The following is a 13829-nucleotide window of genomic DNA, read 5'->3' on the forward strand; positions in this document are numbered from 1 at the left end:
CAATCGACTTAAGAACTACAGGACACTGCTCTGATTTCTCTTGTTAATTCCAACTGAAGAATATTGAAAGTTTCCTCATGTCATTCTGGTGGATCTACACTAGAAGTTCTGTCTTGATATTTGGACTTCAGTATTTTTTTCCTCCTGAAATTAATTTGCCATTACAGTACAGTATTTCTGTATAGCATTAGTTTCTCGACAATAATCTTTAATATATTCTCGAATGTCTATAATTTTCAATGTATAATTTTCCAGAGTGCTGTACTGTTTAATGCAGGTTTAGTAGGTAATCTATTAGCATCGACTCTCGGATGATCCGACTACTTAGCTTACATAAATAATGCAACATCTTAGGTCAGTATAGGTAGTATGAAAGTGTTAGCAAGACAGATTGATGAACTTTAAGTGTAAGATTAAAGGGGGAAAGATGTGGATGCAAGCTTCATGAAAAGTGGGTGGAGGGTTTTTGCTATTCCCGTTCATTGTTAGAAAAGATTTTTATTCTTTCCCAGAAGGCCTGAACTGCTATTGTTTTGTAGCTAGCCATCTATTTAAGTGGAGTTGGTAGAAAGAAATTTATCCTGATGTGATTAGATAAAAAAATTTCATTTTCTATATAAATACAGAATGAAATATTGTGTATGAGCTTAAGTTGCTGTACTGTACTGTAGGGTGGAAGTTCCTGACCCTACTTTTGGACGTCTAATGGAATTGGTTTCGTCTCCTTTGGCATAGGCTATCAGGCCAGCCACTCAAAGCTACTGGCTTCTGCTACGGTTGGAATAGTTTCCCATTGTTAAAGAAAGTGAAACCATTGCTACAATTTGGTTGTAGAGTATGGCTCTTCTCTTTCTCATTCCCATTCAGTGAACAAAGACCTTGGCCCTGTCACCAATTCATCTATTCTAGCATCTATCTTGGTACTCTCAGGAACAATGACTGTCAATTTGCTTAGTTAGGCATTGTCTTATGAATTTCAGAAAACTGTACCTCTAACTTGTCTATTAGCAGCATTTATAACCAGCTGTTTTGGTTCCTGTTGAAGCTGGCATAGTTTTGCTATGCAGATTTCAGTACAGCTCATGATAGTGGTACCTATGTTCTATAATTTCCGTAAGAACTTTACTCTGGAATGTTTTTTTCTTTAGTGAAAAAAAAAAATATTCAATTAACTTCAAGATTCCTGTTGTTCTTTGGGTCCCACAGTTAGTGTTGCTTTCATTCAAGTTTAGTTTATATTTTTCTTGCTAAATTTAATGTGATTGAGGTTTGGTGAGGGTAAAATTTCTTTAGGATTATAGATATGGAACTTTACATCAATGGGTTTGGTAGCCCTTTTTGCATTTTAGAATTGCCTGAAAAATGGCTCATATTGGAACAGAACACGCTAGAATATTTTTTGTCTCGGCTAGAAGAGAAAAGATATTTTCTTCACTTATTGAAGAGAAGTCGTTGGTCTTTCCACAATCCTCAGTACTGTACTGGCGAGATCGGTCGGCGAAAGGTTGTAATAGATAAAGCTTTTTCATGATTTAATGGTTAGGATTATTTTGCTTATAAATCCTAAATTACCACGTACTCTGTGGATTTTTCATAGTCAGAAAAGTTTTCATAAGATTGAAATAGATAATTTCATCCCAAGTATTACAGTTTCAGAGATTGATTTATCTCTCACTCTTGCCTCCCCACTTAGTGGTTTTTTGTTGTGAATTTTCTACTCATTACTAAAGAAATTACAGATATTACTGCTGTATATAACTTGACATGTTTGATGCGGGAGTTTGGAAACTTTGGCGTCATCTATCAACGGGATATTGATTATTATACATTTAAGTGCTAATTTAGATATTTAGGGCTGAGAATCTCACAATGAAAAAAGAAATTGCAAATTGATTTCAGGAAAGTATTGAAATATTTTTGTATTTCATGGTGTTGCTTACATTTGATGTGAATGTTGCTTTTATAATGGATGAAAGGAATCTATGAAATTTTACCTTATTATTTGTGAATAACCTCTGGGTTTTCCCACCAGTCCTGTTGCATTTGATTTGGCCTTGTTGAAGAAGCAACCGTGACCTTGGCCTGGAATGGGTTTGCTGCTGGTGGAGATGGTGGAGGCTCTTTGTGTATTTGTGGATTCCTGATAAAGCCTGTCCTATTCTTGTCTTTCCCTCCTTCCTCCCCATGCTCACCTCCTCTCATTTCCTTTATACTCAAGAGATGTCCCCAGAAAAAAAACTTTTGGGTAATGCTCTTAAGCAAATCACTGTGGTAACTCAATGTTAGTGGTTGTAGTGATGGAGAAAAATTGGCACGTGGCCCTTCACTAGGAATATTAGATTAGAAATTCTTTGGATAATGAGAAGCACTTCCATTGAACACTATTTTTATATTCAGCATCATAATTTTCTTTAGAACTTCTCATCTCTTGTTAAATGTTTGGTAAAGGGTTTGTTTGGTGAGTGTAAGGTGGGTAAGGAGTGTTCCTTATGGACAAATAAGATAGTGCTTTTATGCTTCCGTCTCTCAGGGGTGACCCAGATATGCTTCTGTCCATGAGTCAGCTTTAAAGCTGTCCTACCCATAACACTGAACCTTCTCCCCCCCTTCTCCTGTAATGCGCTCTCTCTCTCTCTCTGTCTCTCTCTCTCTCTCTCTCTCCTCTCTCTCTCTCTCTCTCTCTCTCTCTCTCTCTCTCTCTCTCTCTCTCTCTCTCTCTCTCATATCACTATTTTTTTCTTTTATATTTTTCTTGAATGTGTTCTGAAGTTTGTGTTGTTGTAGTGACACAGTTATTAAGATGCCATTTTATATACAATTACTGGTGGTAAATATTCCACTTCATGCTTTTCAGGGTTTCTTATTTTTGATTTTGTTTAGACACGGGTGTTTACCTTTAAATAGTGAGATTGCAATATGGTTTATCATTAAAATATTAGTCATGAAATAGTAATAGAAATATGCCTACCCTTAAATCCTGTGTTCCTCTTTCAGTTGTCCTCCAAGAACTTTCCTGCCAGCATTATGTCGCATTTTCTTAGACGAATGTGCTCCCGACAATGTGTTGGAAGTCACCGCAAGAGCCATCACCTACTATTTAGATGTATCTGCAGAGTGCACTCGTCGTATTACCACCGTGGAAGGTGCCATCAAGGCAATGTGTAACAGATTGGTTGTGGCTGATGTCACCTCCAGAACCAGCAAAGATCTGGCTGAACAGTGTATTAAGGTATGGTTGATTAACATATTGCCGGTGTAAATTCCAATGTTCATATGAAGACTTTAGGTTGCAAGATTTTTTGAAACTTTTATTATATTAGAACTTTTTTATTTAGTGTATTAACAAGTTTCATTATTGTTTACAGGTCCTCGAATTGATATGCACAAGGGAGGCAGGAGCGGTGTTTGAAGCTGGTGGTTTAAATTGTGTTTTAACTTTCATTAGGGACAATGGTAATTTAGTTCATAAGGACACACTCCATTCTGCCATGCACTTAGTGTCCAGGTTGTGTGGAAAGATGGAGCCAGCTGATCCTGGGCTTGCCCCGTGTGTAGAGTCCTTGTCTACTCTCCTCAGACATGAGGTAGGTTCTGTCCCAAAGGATTTTACATTTTCATAAACTATGCATTATTGGTTATTTATAAAATTTACTTTTGACTTTCTTGTGTAGTTTATACACTGAATCTGATTTGTGGGATTTATTCTTTCACATTGAAACCACTTTTTAGGATCAACATGTTGCTGATGGGGCTCTGCGTTGTTTTGCGTCTCTTGCTGATAGATTCACTAGACGTGCTCAAGATCCAGCTCCTCTTGCACAGCACTGCCTCGTAACGCATCTTTTAGCTCGTTTGGCAGGTACAGTAATAGATTGTTTGAATGAATGAGTAAGCTATAATTTTCTCATAGGATTCTAGTTTTTTCTTGAAAATGGAGAAAATTTGATCTTGCAGTCATAGCCCTATGGGATTAAAATTTTTCTTTGCAACTTATGCCAATCTTGTTTTTGTAGGAGCTGCTCCTCAACCTACACCTGGCGCTGCTGCTGCAGCCCCTGGAGCACCCGCTGCTACTCCAGAAAATTCTAAAACTTCTGCGTCCGTTTCCACTGTGATCTCTCTTCTCTCCACACTATGTAGAGGCTCGCCCAGTATTACTCATGTATGTTTTTCTGCAATTACTGTAACTAGGCCTAGCTGAAAGCTCATATTTGTTACTGTCATGTTTTACCCTGTATGAAAACACTACTAATGAATTATATTTGCATTAGACCTTATTAACCCAAGTAATTTTAGTTGTTTTATTTTTCAGAACTTATTAAGATCTGAATTGCCCGATGCCATTGAAAAAGCCTTACAGGGTGATGAGCGATGTGTGCTGGACACCATGCGCTTAGTGGACCTGTTGCTGGTGCTGCTTTTTGAAGGGCGGAAGGCACTACCAAAGTCTGGCATGAGTGCTGTGGCCAGCAGGTTGCCTGGCCTCAGACGCATGGACAGCTCAGGGGAAAAGACTCATCGTCAGCTTATAGACTGCATTAGAAGTAAAGATACTGATGCTCTTATTGATGCTATAGATAGTGGGGGAATAGAGGTGAATTTCATGGATGATGTCGGTCAAACCCTTCTCAATTGGGCATCAGCATTTGGTACTCAGGAAATGGTGGAGTTCCTATGTGAAAGAGGAGCTGACGTTAACAAAGGTTTGTCCGATGATGTTTGTGATCAGAAGATTTAGTTCTATTTGGAATGTGTTACTACCAAATTCAGCATGTTAGTGAAACTTCAGAAAGTGCAGTCTGTTACAGATTGTTTTTTTTTTTCTTTTTTTTTATTTTCTTTTTTTTATTTTCTTTTTTCATCTTTTTTTCTTTTAACCTTTTTTCTGTTACTATGTGTAATTTTTACATGATTTATTTGAATGACAGAAATACAAAAAATGTATTTGGAAAAGTTATGATCTCTTTAAATCAGCGTGTTGGTTCCAGGAAGTCTGGTATTATGCCTGAATTTTTAGATTGTTAGCTTTGGTTAATTAACCTCTCTTTTGTGAATAGTCGGCATGCCTCCAGGTGTTACGTATATTTTGGTTCGGCAATACCGTGGTTACAGTGTATATAAAATGATAAATTGAATAAATTCAGTCTTTCCCTGATTTCAGGCCAAAGATCATCTTCCCTTCATTATGCAGCCTGCTTTGGTCGACCCCAGATTGCCAAAGTTCTCTTGCGTCATGGTGCCAATCCTGATCTTCGGGATGAAGATGGCAAAACTCCTCTGGATAAGGCTAGAGAAAGAAATGATGAGGGCCACAGGGAGGTGGCTGCTATTCTACAGAGTCCAGCTGAATGGCTAGTTGTAACAGATGGAAAAGTAAGCTTTGTTTGTTAAAACATGTTTAATAACTATTATTGAAATTCTTGATAATGGATTTGTCATCAATGATCATCATCTCATTTCAAATAAAGCCTGTTGTTCTCCAGCAGGATGGAAAGAAATCCGAGGATAGCAGTAATACAGCTAATACTGAAGACATCGAGATTGGGGAGCCACGAGGAGACGTTGAAATGGCACCAGTATATCTTAGTCGCTTATTGCCTGTATTTTGTCACACTTTTCAAGCAACGATGGTTCACACTGTCCGCAAAGCTTCCCTTAGTATACTTAGAAAGATGGTTCATTATATTCCAGCACCTCTTCTTCATCAGGTAAATACTCCTAACATGGGTTTTGTGTGTCCATAGCATTATTGTATAATCTTGACAAAGCAGTTCTTGTTAAATTTGCTGTTCTTCAAGATACAATACAGAAGGTACATTTATACAAATCTCTATAGGTAGATACAGTACTGTAATCAATGGGAATTTTTACAAATGAAATAAGATTTTTCCTGTATATACAGAATGCCTTGGTTAAGGTTGAAATAGTCCTTATCACCCATATTTTTTTAATGTTTCCTTACAGGTCTGTGGTGGTGAGGGTGCAACAATTAGCACAAGCAGTAACAATATAAATGCTATTACGGGTACCCCTAATAACTTATTAGGGTCTCAGTTGGTAGAAGTTATTGCTCTTGTATTAGGAAATGAAGAGGATGAAGATGGCCATTTGGTGGCTCTACAGATGGTGGATGATCTCCTGAGCAAGGCCGCACCCCTGCTTTTAGAGCACTGTGCTCGGTTGGGCGTTATCAGTAAAGTTGGCTCCTTATCTGGCCCATCAGATCCACCAATTGAAGAATATGCACCAACTAAGGTCAAAGATGAACAGGTTAGTTGCCATTTTTTCTATGGAGATACAGTTCATATACTTTGAAAATTTTTATAATAATTTTAGCTTTTTGTTTGAAATTTTTTGTAATAATTTTAGCGCACTTTTAATTTTTTTTTTCTTCTAATTATTAGCAAGAAGGAGATGAACAGGGAATGGAAGATGCCAAAGAAGTTGTTCCCGGAAAGGCTTATCATTGGCGTGACTGGTGTGTAGCCAGAGGTAGAGATTGCTTATACATATGGAGTGATGCTGCAGCTCTGGAATTGTCTAATGGTTCCAATGGATGGTTTCGTTTCATCCTTGATGGAAAACTTGCTACCATGTACTCCTCGGGTAGTCCTGAAGGGGGCTCAGAAAGTACAGGTACTAGATTGTGGTGAAAATACTCTTACTGTATATTTTGTTATTGGTGATTAAGGTTAGGGAAATATAAACAAATATTTATACCATTTTTTAGTATCAATTTTATAGTTTCTAAATGTTTACTTTTTTATTTGGAATATTTTTTTAAAAGTTATGTTAGTGACTTACAATGAATACAATCCTTTGTCCTTTCATAGGAGTATGTTTTCTGCTTGCCTGGAACTCCGCTGTTAAAATTATGACAGTGTTGGTAGTTACTGGCCAGGGGTGGGGAATTCCCTTTCCCCCAATCTGCAAACAGAGTAGCCACTTTTTCAGTCTTCGGCGAGTACAGACTTACTCCCGGTGTCAGCAACTGACTTTTATTCGTTTGCGACAATTGTGGATGAGGAATGTTAAGAAAGAAGAACGGTTTTAGAGTTTTCCCAATAACTGTAGCTGACTGACAGTTGTCTGTGTAACCTGCTGATTTATACTTGTTCATGTTATTTTCTATTCCTTTGCGAATGTGGACTTGTGACGACTGTCATTGTAACGGAGGAAGTTGGCTTAACCAAGACATGGCTGCACATTGTCAATAGGAGAACTTGGTTACTACTTCACCTTTGCTGAATAAAATTGTCCTAGCATATTGATCACTAGGTGAGAGAGAATGTTGCTCCAAGAGTTGTAGGGACACTTTTTTTTTTCTTTTTTTTTCGCCAAAGATGAAGAATAAGACAAACCACAAGAGATGACGAAACAATGCAGAGGGCAACTGAAAGGGCTTGTTAATCTCTTCACGCACTACCGTTACTCCTGCAGTATGCATTTATGAATGAAATACAGTAGGTAACGGGAAAAGGGAAGCTGGTCATTTAGTCTCCCTGCTTGGTTCACCAGATGACATTCAGGATGAGCATGGGCAGCAGATATGGACCGTCATAAAAATGGAAACTTCCAATCCTTTAGACTTGGAGATACCCCTGGATCTAATCTTGGTCCCACACAAAGTTTTCTCTGCTGCTACCAGTTTGAAGCCCAGTGCTTCGAACTGAGTACCACCCTCAAGTGGTATCCTAGAATTTGTCCCCAGATGTAGAGGAGGAGGGATGAGGTGTCCACCTGGGTTTCCTTCCTTTCAAGGGTCATGAATCTGCCTAAGGAATGCAACTGCTTTGCAACCTTATGGGAATGCTTGCAGCACTACTATTTTTAATCTTTCTAAAGAGTTTGATATAGCACTTATAGCGTTGATAATCAACAACTCTTTCATTTCATGGCCAAAGTTACAAATGGGGCCTGTTTGCAAACCCTTCACAAGCAAGTGTACAATGGGGAAGTAGAAGATTCAATAGAACTCTGCAAAGGTCTTTCAAACAAGAGCACTGATCGAGAAAAAGTCCCAGTGTAGGAGTTATCCCTTCATATCTGGGCAGAAAGACTTCAGTTCTTGCCGTCACTTGACCTGCTCACCAGGCAATGGAACAGGAAGTTACAGATTCTCCCAATCCCAGACTGGTGGCAAAGTTTGAAGACACTTTCCAACATATCTAGGAATTAGACGCTTATGCCTATCCGCCCCTTGTTTTCTGTTTCAGCAAATTTTCTACAATCTGTTGAATACCTAAAGATTAGAGGCTCCCTGATTGTACCAAACAACCACATGCTTGAATGGTACAGATTAGCTGTACTGAATATCTTATCTTATCCTTGTTGATTTCTCTCGTAAAGATACTGCCCAGTCCCCGATGCCAAAATTTTCAACTTGACCCTTTTCGGGATCCAATGATGCCCATTGGTGTCATCTGTTAAAGTAACCATAAGTGCTATAAAGAAAATTTATTTAGCCGCCCACCAATAACTACCAACACCTCGTTATAAATTTTATTGGCCGTGTTCTATCTAAGCTAATAACATTATCCTATTAAAGGACACAGGTTTGTATAGTTAAAAGATGATTTTAAAAAATTTTACGTAATGGATGTTAACTATTCGTATTGCTAAACATTTTGGTACTGGCCAGATCTTCAGAATAAGTTTTAGTAGAAAATTTTTTAATTTGAAATTTTTACTACAAGTATGTACTAAAAGTGTAATATACTGTACTAAATATTTTTGCTTTTCTGTGTGTATTTTATTGGGGACTTATTTCCAGCTTAAACTCAAACTTAATGCTTTCTACCCTAAGCAGAGAACCGCAGTGAGTTTTTGGAGAAACTTCAAAGAGCGAAGTCGGCTGTACGACCAGGTAGTCCTAGTCAACCTGTTCTGTCTTCTCCTGGGCCTTCACGATTAGTGATAGGAAACTGGTCACTCCAGTGTAAAAAGGTAATTAGATAGACTGTGTGATTTTTATACTAAACTGAAACATTATTGGAAAAGTTCCTACAGTATTTTGTTTTAAGGTTAGGATTCCAGGCCCTTTTCTTAAGAGTGTTATTACATATTGAGGGTTTAATGACAACCTCGCTAAGAACCGAATTCTGTCAAGAAGGGTGTGAAAGTCAGATTGATAAGTAAAATTTCATCTGTTAATTTCTTTAGGAATCTTTCTTTGGAAATAGGTTGGTAACTGCTCAGTGAAGTACGAAGTCTTTTCACCAAGCACTATTTAAAAGAAGCTTGGTTTTCCGATAAGAATTGCGGTGGTAGGTGTGGGTGATGTAGTATAGATAGGCGTGTTATTCTTTTTAATTCAATTTGAATTTATTTTAAAGTTAATAATTTTGTGAATGAGAAGTTACTGGGTGGTTGTTGCTACAGTAGGTATATTGTTGTAGCGTTGAGGAATTGAATGTGTGTATTTAAGGGGAATTCTTAAAGTATCATATATCCTTTGTCCTAATTTTTTAGCCCATATTTGTTATTTGGTATTAAATTTTTATCAATCTGGATTCACGAGTTAGGGTAATGTTAAGCTTAGGTTTGTTGAAAAATTATTGGGTAATTGGTTTAGTTATTTAGAGAGACTATGGTGTTCCACCTAATCTTCCTTTATTTTCCACTATCCCACCTTCATCAGTGTGCTGGGGTTAGCTATGTAAATGTAAGGTGAGGTTATTGAAGTAAACTAAATTTTGAAATAAAATTATTTCTGTGTGTCATCCCTCCCCCTAACTTCTGGGCTTCCTATTGATGCCAAGAGACTTGGACATTTTAACGTTGAGACAAAATTGTCATATGCTGTTGTAGCAGAAGCGCACTTATTGCCCTACTCACCATGTAAACAATAAATTCCTCTCAAGGGCCAATACTATTACAGTCAAAGAAAATGGAATTGAAATAAAATGTTTAGGGTAGTTTAAATTTGACCAGCTTTGAGAAGGAAGCTATATAAATGTCAGGCAAGTGTATAGAAATAATTTTGATAATAAAATTTATTTTTTTCAAACCAATGGCTCTTGTATAATGTCTTAAGTTTAATACAACATTGGTAATAATTTATTTTATTCTAGGAAGGAGAATTGCACATCCATAATTCTGATGGTCAACAACAAGCTACAATCCTCCGTGAGGATTTGCCAGGATTTATTTTTGAGAGTAATCGTAACACAAAACATTCCTTCACGGCTGAAACATCTTTGGGGCCAGAGTTCCATGCTGGGTGGACTGGTCGCAGAGGAAAGAGGTTTAGATCGAAAGTGGAAGCAATGAAACAAAAGGTAATCTTTCAAGGGGTAATTATCCAGTGAAACTTTAGTTGAATTGTTTTAAACCAATTGGTTTTATTACTTTGTCGTGTACCTTTTATCCCTTCCCTTTATCCTTTTCTCCAAGCTTTCCAGCTTTTTCAACTTAGTCCTCAGATAGCAAAAAAATCTTGCCTTTTGCTGAGGTAAGAATTTAGTTAGTCATTAAGGTTAAGCTTCGATTTTTATAGTACTATACTGTAGTCCATGCATGATTTACATGTGGCCTGCTTCAATTGGATTCATATTCGTGCTAACTCTTATTTATATCATTGATGCCTTTGCTCCCTTTCTAGATCATAAAAATTTGAATTGCCAGTAGATGATCTAGATGAATATCCACACTTTTTTCTTCTCTGCCTGCATTTGATATATTAAGATTAGATTTGGTATATCTAGGCATTACTTTAGGAAGAGTGTGTATAGTATGCATTAAAGGAATAAAGATTGTTGACAGCAGATAATGAATGTCACTGTAGTAGAGAGTAGGGATATAATTATTACTTGAATTTTGTACAACTTATTACAATAGATAAATTGACTAACAGTGAAATTTAAGTACAATTGGGGGGGTTGTGGTTAAATGGGAGATTAAATTACAGACAGTGGGGGGACAGGTATGATATATAAATTCTGGAAGAGACATTTGCGAGTTGAGAGGTTTTGAAAAAAAAATTGCATGGTAGTACCAAGCAGCTGCTAAAAAAAAGGGTCGGTAAACATAAAGAAAAATATTGTATAATAGTACTGTAGGGTATATTTATTTAGCCATTGAATAATGCTGAAATTTTATTTTAGTTGGAATTTCTTTGCACATCCAACATTTGGGTCAGAGTACTAGTATTACCTTTTGGGGTTAGTGGATTTAGTATTTAGATAAAAAGAATATTATTTTTTTTTAAAGAGAGGAAAAACCCACTGATTTTATAGTGTAATCAAGTCACTCAAATAGTGTTCTTTGCATGGCTTACTAGTGATAAATGTTCTTTACAATGTTCATTTAGCCGCACATTTGCTTTTTGCCTTTTAATTAGCATCATTCCTTCTGGTTCCTTCTCATCTGGCTGTTTGTTTCCTTCTCCATTCTTCACTTTTAGGGGCAAAGCTTTTGATTCCCTATTTTGAATGTAAAGTGTATCTGTAGTCTCATTAGATTAGTAATAATGATGATCATATGTGATTTATAATAATGGCCAACATAATTGTATTTATCCAGGATAATTGTAAATGGCTGTACCCTCTTATGATATTCAAAAGGACGACTTCATTTTTTTTTTATTTGTGCAAGTCGTTTAAGAATTTGATATGAGGTACCCAGCATGTCACAACATTTCTATAAAACATTTTTATGTTTGCGAACTTTCAGCAGAGTGAATGTTAATCGCGTTGTTTTTCCTCTAATTTCACAGGTAAAGGGCCTTGCTAGGGACATTTATGAGAAGTACTTCAAAGCTGCTCAAACTCAACCACGTGGAGTGGTTGCCAAATTAGGAAATATTGTAGCACAAATAGAAAGGGCTTGTCAAAAACAAGTAAGTTTGCTTTGTGTGATGTTTAAGTAATTGCAGAATATTCATGTGACAATTTTAAAACTGTCTTGAAGAGTGTGCAATTGTTAAAAGTTTTGAAAGTTAATAATTTTGTTGGTAAATCACAAGTTAAAAATATCGTATTTGTATTGGTACATGTAACTATTGGAAATTATTACTTTGTTTGAATACTTTTTTCACTTGATTTTATGAATGGGAAAATAGATGATGCAGTAATGTGTGCATACCATTTGAATTCACCTCTAAAGTTGTGTGTTTTTGTACACAGTACTTTAACTTTAAATGTTTGCAGATGAGTAACAAAAATAGTAGCGAGTGGCCAGAAATCTTGCGTGCAGCTGTTGAAGACCTAGTCACCCTTCTTTGCGATGAAAGTACAGTTTCGGCCTATGAACTGCACTCCTCTGGTCTAGTACAAGCCCTCCTTACCTTACTGAGCCCTGATACTACCCAGCACTTTCCAGATGACAACAGACAAGTGTCTCAGAGACGAGTCAATAAGATGATCAAGCAAAGAAGGAATGTCTTCAAAAGTTGTTTCATGGTAAGAAATTAGAAGTTTAGGTAATGAATTGTGCTTAGGAATGTAAATCTTGAATGTTGGAAATGGTAACATGCCTTGTACAATATCTCTGAAGTATTACATAATTATCCGTGGTATATTCCGTGGAAATTGAACCTCTTGCTCTTTATCCAAAATTTGTTGTTCAGGTAGGGTGATAAATAAAAATTATGGAAGACAAATAAGAATTGCTAGGTTGTGTAAATTTTCAAATAACTTTTCATAGGATTAATACAAATAGTAATTTATCATCATCATCATCTGCTGCTTGGTTAGACTTCACCAGTTTTCAGTCTTGAACTTATAAATCGATACGTCATTCATCATCTCCTACTTCATGCTTCATAGTTCTCGGCCATGTAAGCCTGGGTCATCTAACTCTTCTAGTGCCTTGTGGAGCCCAGTTAACCATTTGGTGAACTGATCTCTCGGGGAGTACAAAGAGCATGCCTTAACCATCTCCTATCTACCCCTCGCCATGATCTCATTCACATATGGCACTCGAGTAATCTCTCATAATATCATTTTTAATCCTCTCCTGCCATTTTAACTCCCAATATTCTTCTGAGGGTTTTGTTCTGAAATCTGCAAAATCTGTTGAATATTGTTTCATTGTAGTTAACATTTAGAATTATTGCTCATTTTCCTAGTACTATTTGATGATTGCATAATCAGTTAATTTTTAGGTGAAATTATCAGCTGTTTATTCTGTTAATGAAAAATATTTATAGTATCTGTAATAGAGGCAGGCTCACTTGTGTTAAAAAACACTCATATGAAATCTCATGAGAATAAGGCAATTATTATACAGCAATAAGATTGATGGTAATTAAGCTCTGGTTTATAGAATTATAAGTTTCTGCTTTGCCAATGCATTTTGATAAATTTATTCTGCACTTTATTTTCTAAGGGTCTGTTCATATAAAAGATTAATTTTTTTAAAAACAGATCTATATGCTTTGTTTCATATGAAGGCAAATATTTTGAAAGTTGACTGCTAACCAGACACGTTTGAGTAGGAACATTGAGGAAAAATAAGTTTTGTTAAGAGATACCTCCTCCCTTTTTTATAACTGGCAAAACAAGAGGTTGCCCAGGTCAGTATTATCTTTTCCATTTAACAAGAAAGGAACTCCATACTCAAAAAAATGTTTGTTTCAAGATTAATAGAGAAACTATTTTATTTGCTTCATGATGTTATAACGAGTGCATGTATTCACGGAGGTTTTAAATATACAAAGAACATAGAATGTGAAACTATTTGAAAACAAAGGCATTAGTAAAAGTGGGAACATTGGAGGACAACAAAGAAGAGAAAAGACCTCTATGTGATTATGTAAAAAAATATTCTTCCATGCTGCTGTTATTACCCAGGGTAAAGTGAATAACAGCAGAAAAGTCTGATAGAAT

The 13829-nt window shown here is 36.5% G+C and overlaps 1 protein-coding gene across 15 annotated transcripts in view; it reads left to right on the forward strand.

Annotated features, from left to right (window-relative positions):
- Positions 1–13829, forward strand: part of Ufd4 (ubiquitin fusion-degradation 4-like) — a 217093-nt gene that overhangs the window by 132224 nt on the left and 71040 nt on the right. For 8 of the 15 annotated variants that reach the window (XM_068372086.1, XM_068372084.1, XM_068372087.1 and 5 more), the window contains 13 exons: positions 2995–3229; positions 3366–3584; positions 3730–3859; positions 4014–4162; positions 4313–4703; positions 5162–5373; positions 5469–5708; positions 5965–6270; positions 6405–6636; positions 8807–8946; positions 10074–10295; positions 11717–11839; positions 12150–12401. In XM_068372086.1, the coding sequence (XP_068228187.1) occupies positions 2995–3229; positions 3366–3584; positions 3730–3859; positions 4014–4162; positions 4313–4703; positions 5162–5373; positions 5469–5708; positions 5965–6270; positions 6405–6636; positions 8807–8946; positions 10074–10295; positions 11717–11839; positions 12150–12401 (2851 nt within the window). The remainder of the gene's footprint in view (positions 1–2994; positions 3230–3365; positions 3585–3729; positions 3860–4013; positions 4163–4312; positions 4704–5161; positions 5374–5468; positions 5709–5964; positions 6271–6404; positions 6637–8806; positions 8947–10073; positions 10296–11716; positions 11840–12149; positions 12402–13829) is intronic. The other 7 variants (XM_068372091.1, XM_068372096.1, XM_068372095.1 and 4 more) reach the window with 4 other exon arrangements.

The sequence above is a fragment of the Palaemon carinicauda genome, chromosome 4, assembly GCF_036898095.1.
Source record: "Palaemon carinicauda isolate YSFRI2023 chromosome 4, ASM3689809v2, whole genome shotgun sequence".
In the NCBI taxonomy this organism is placed as follows: domain Eukaryota; kingdom Metazoa; phylum Arthropoda; class Malacostraca; order Decapoda; family Palaemonidae; genus Palaemon; species Palaemon carinicauda.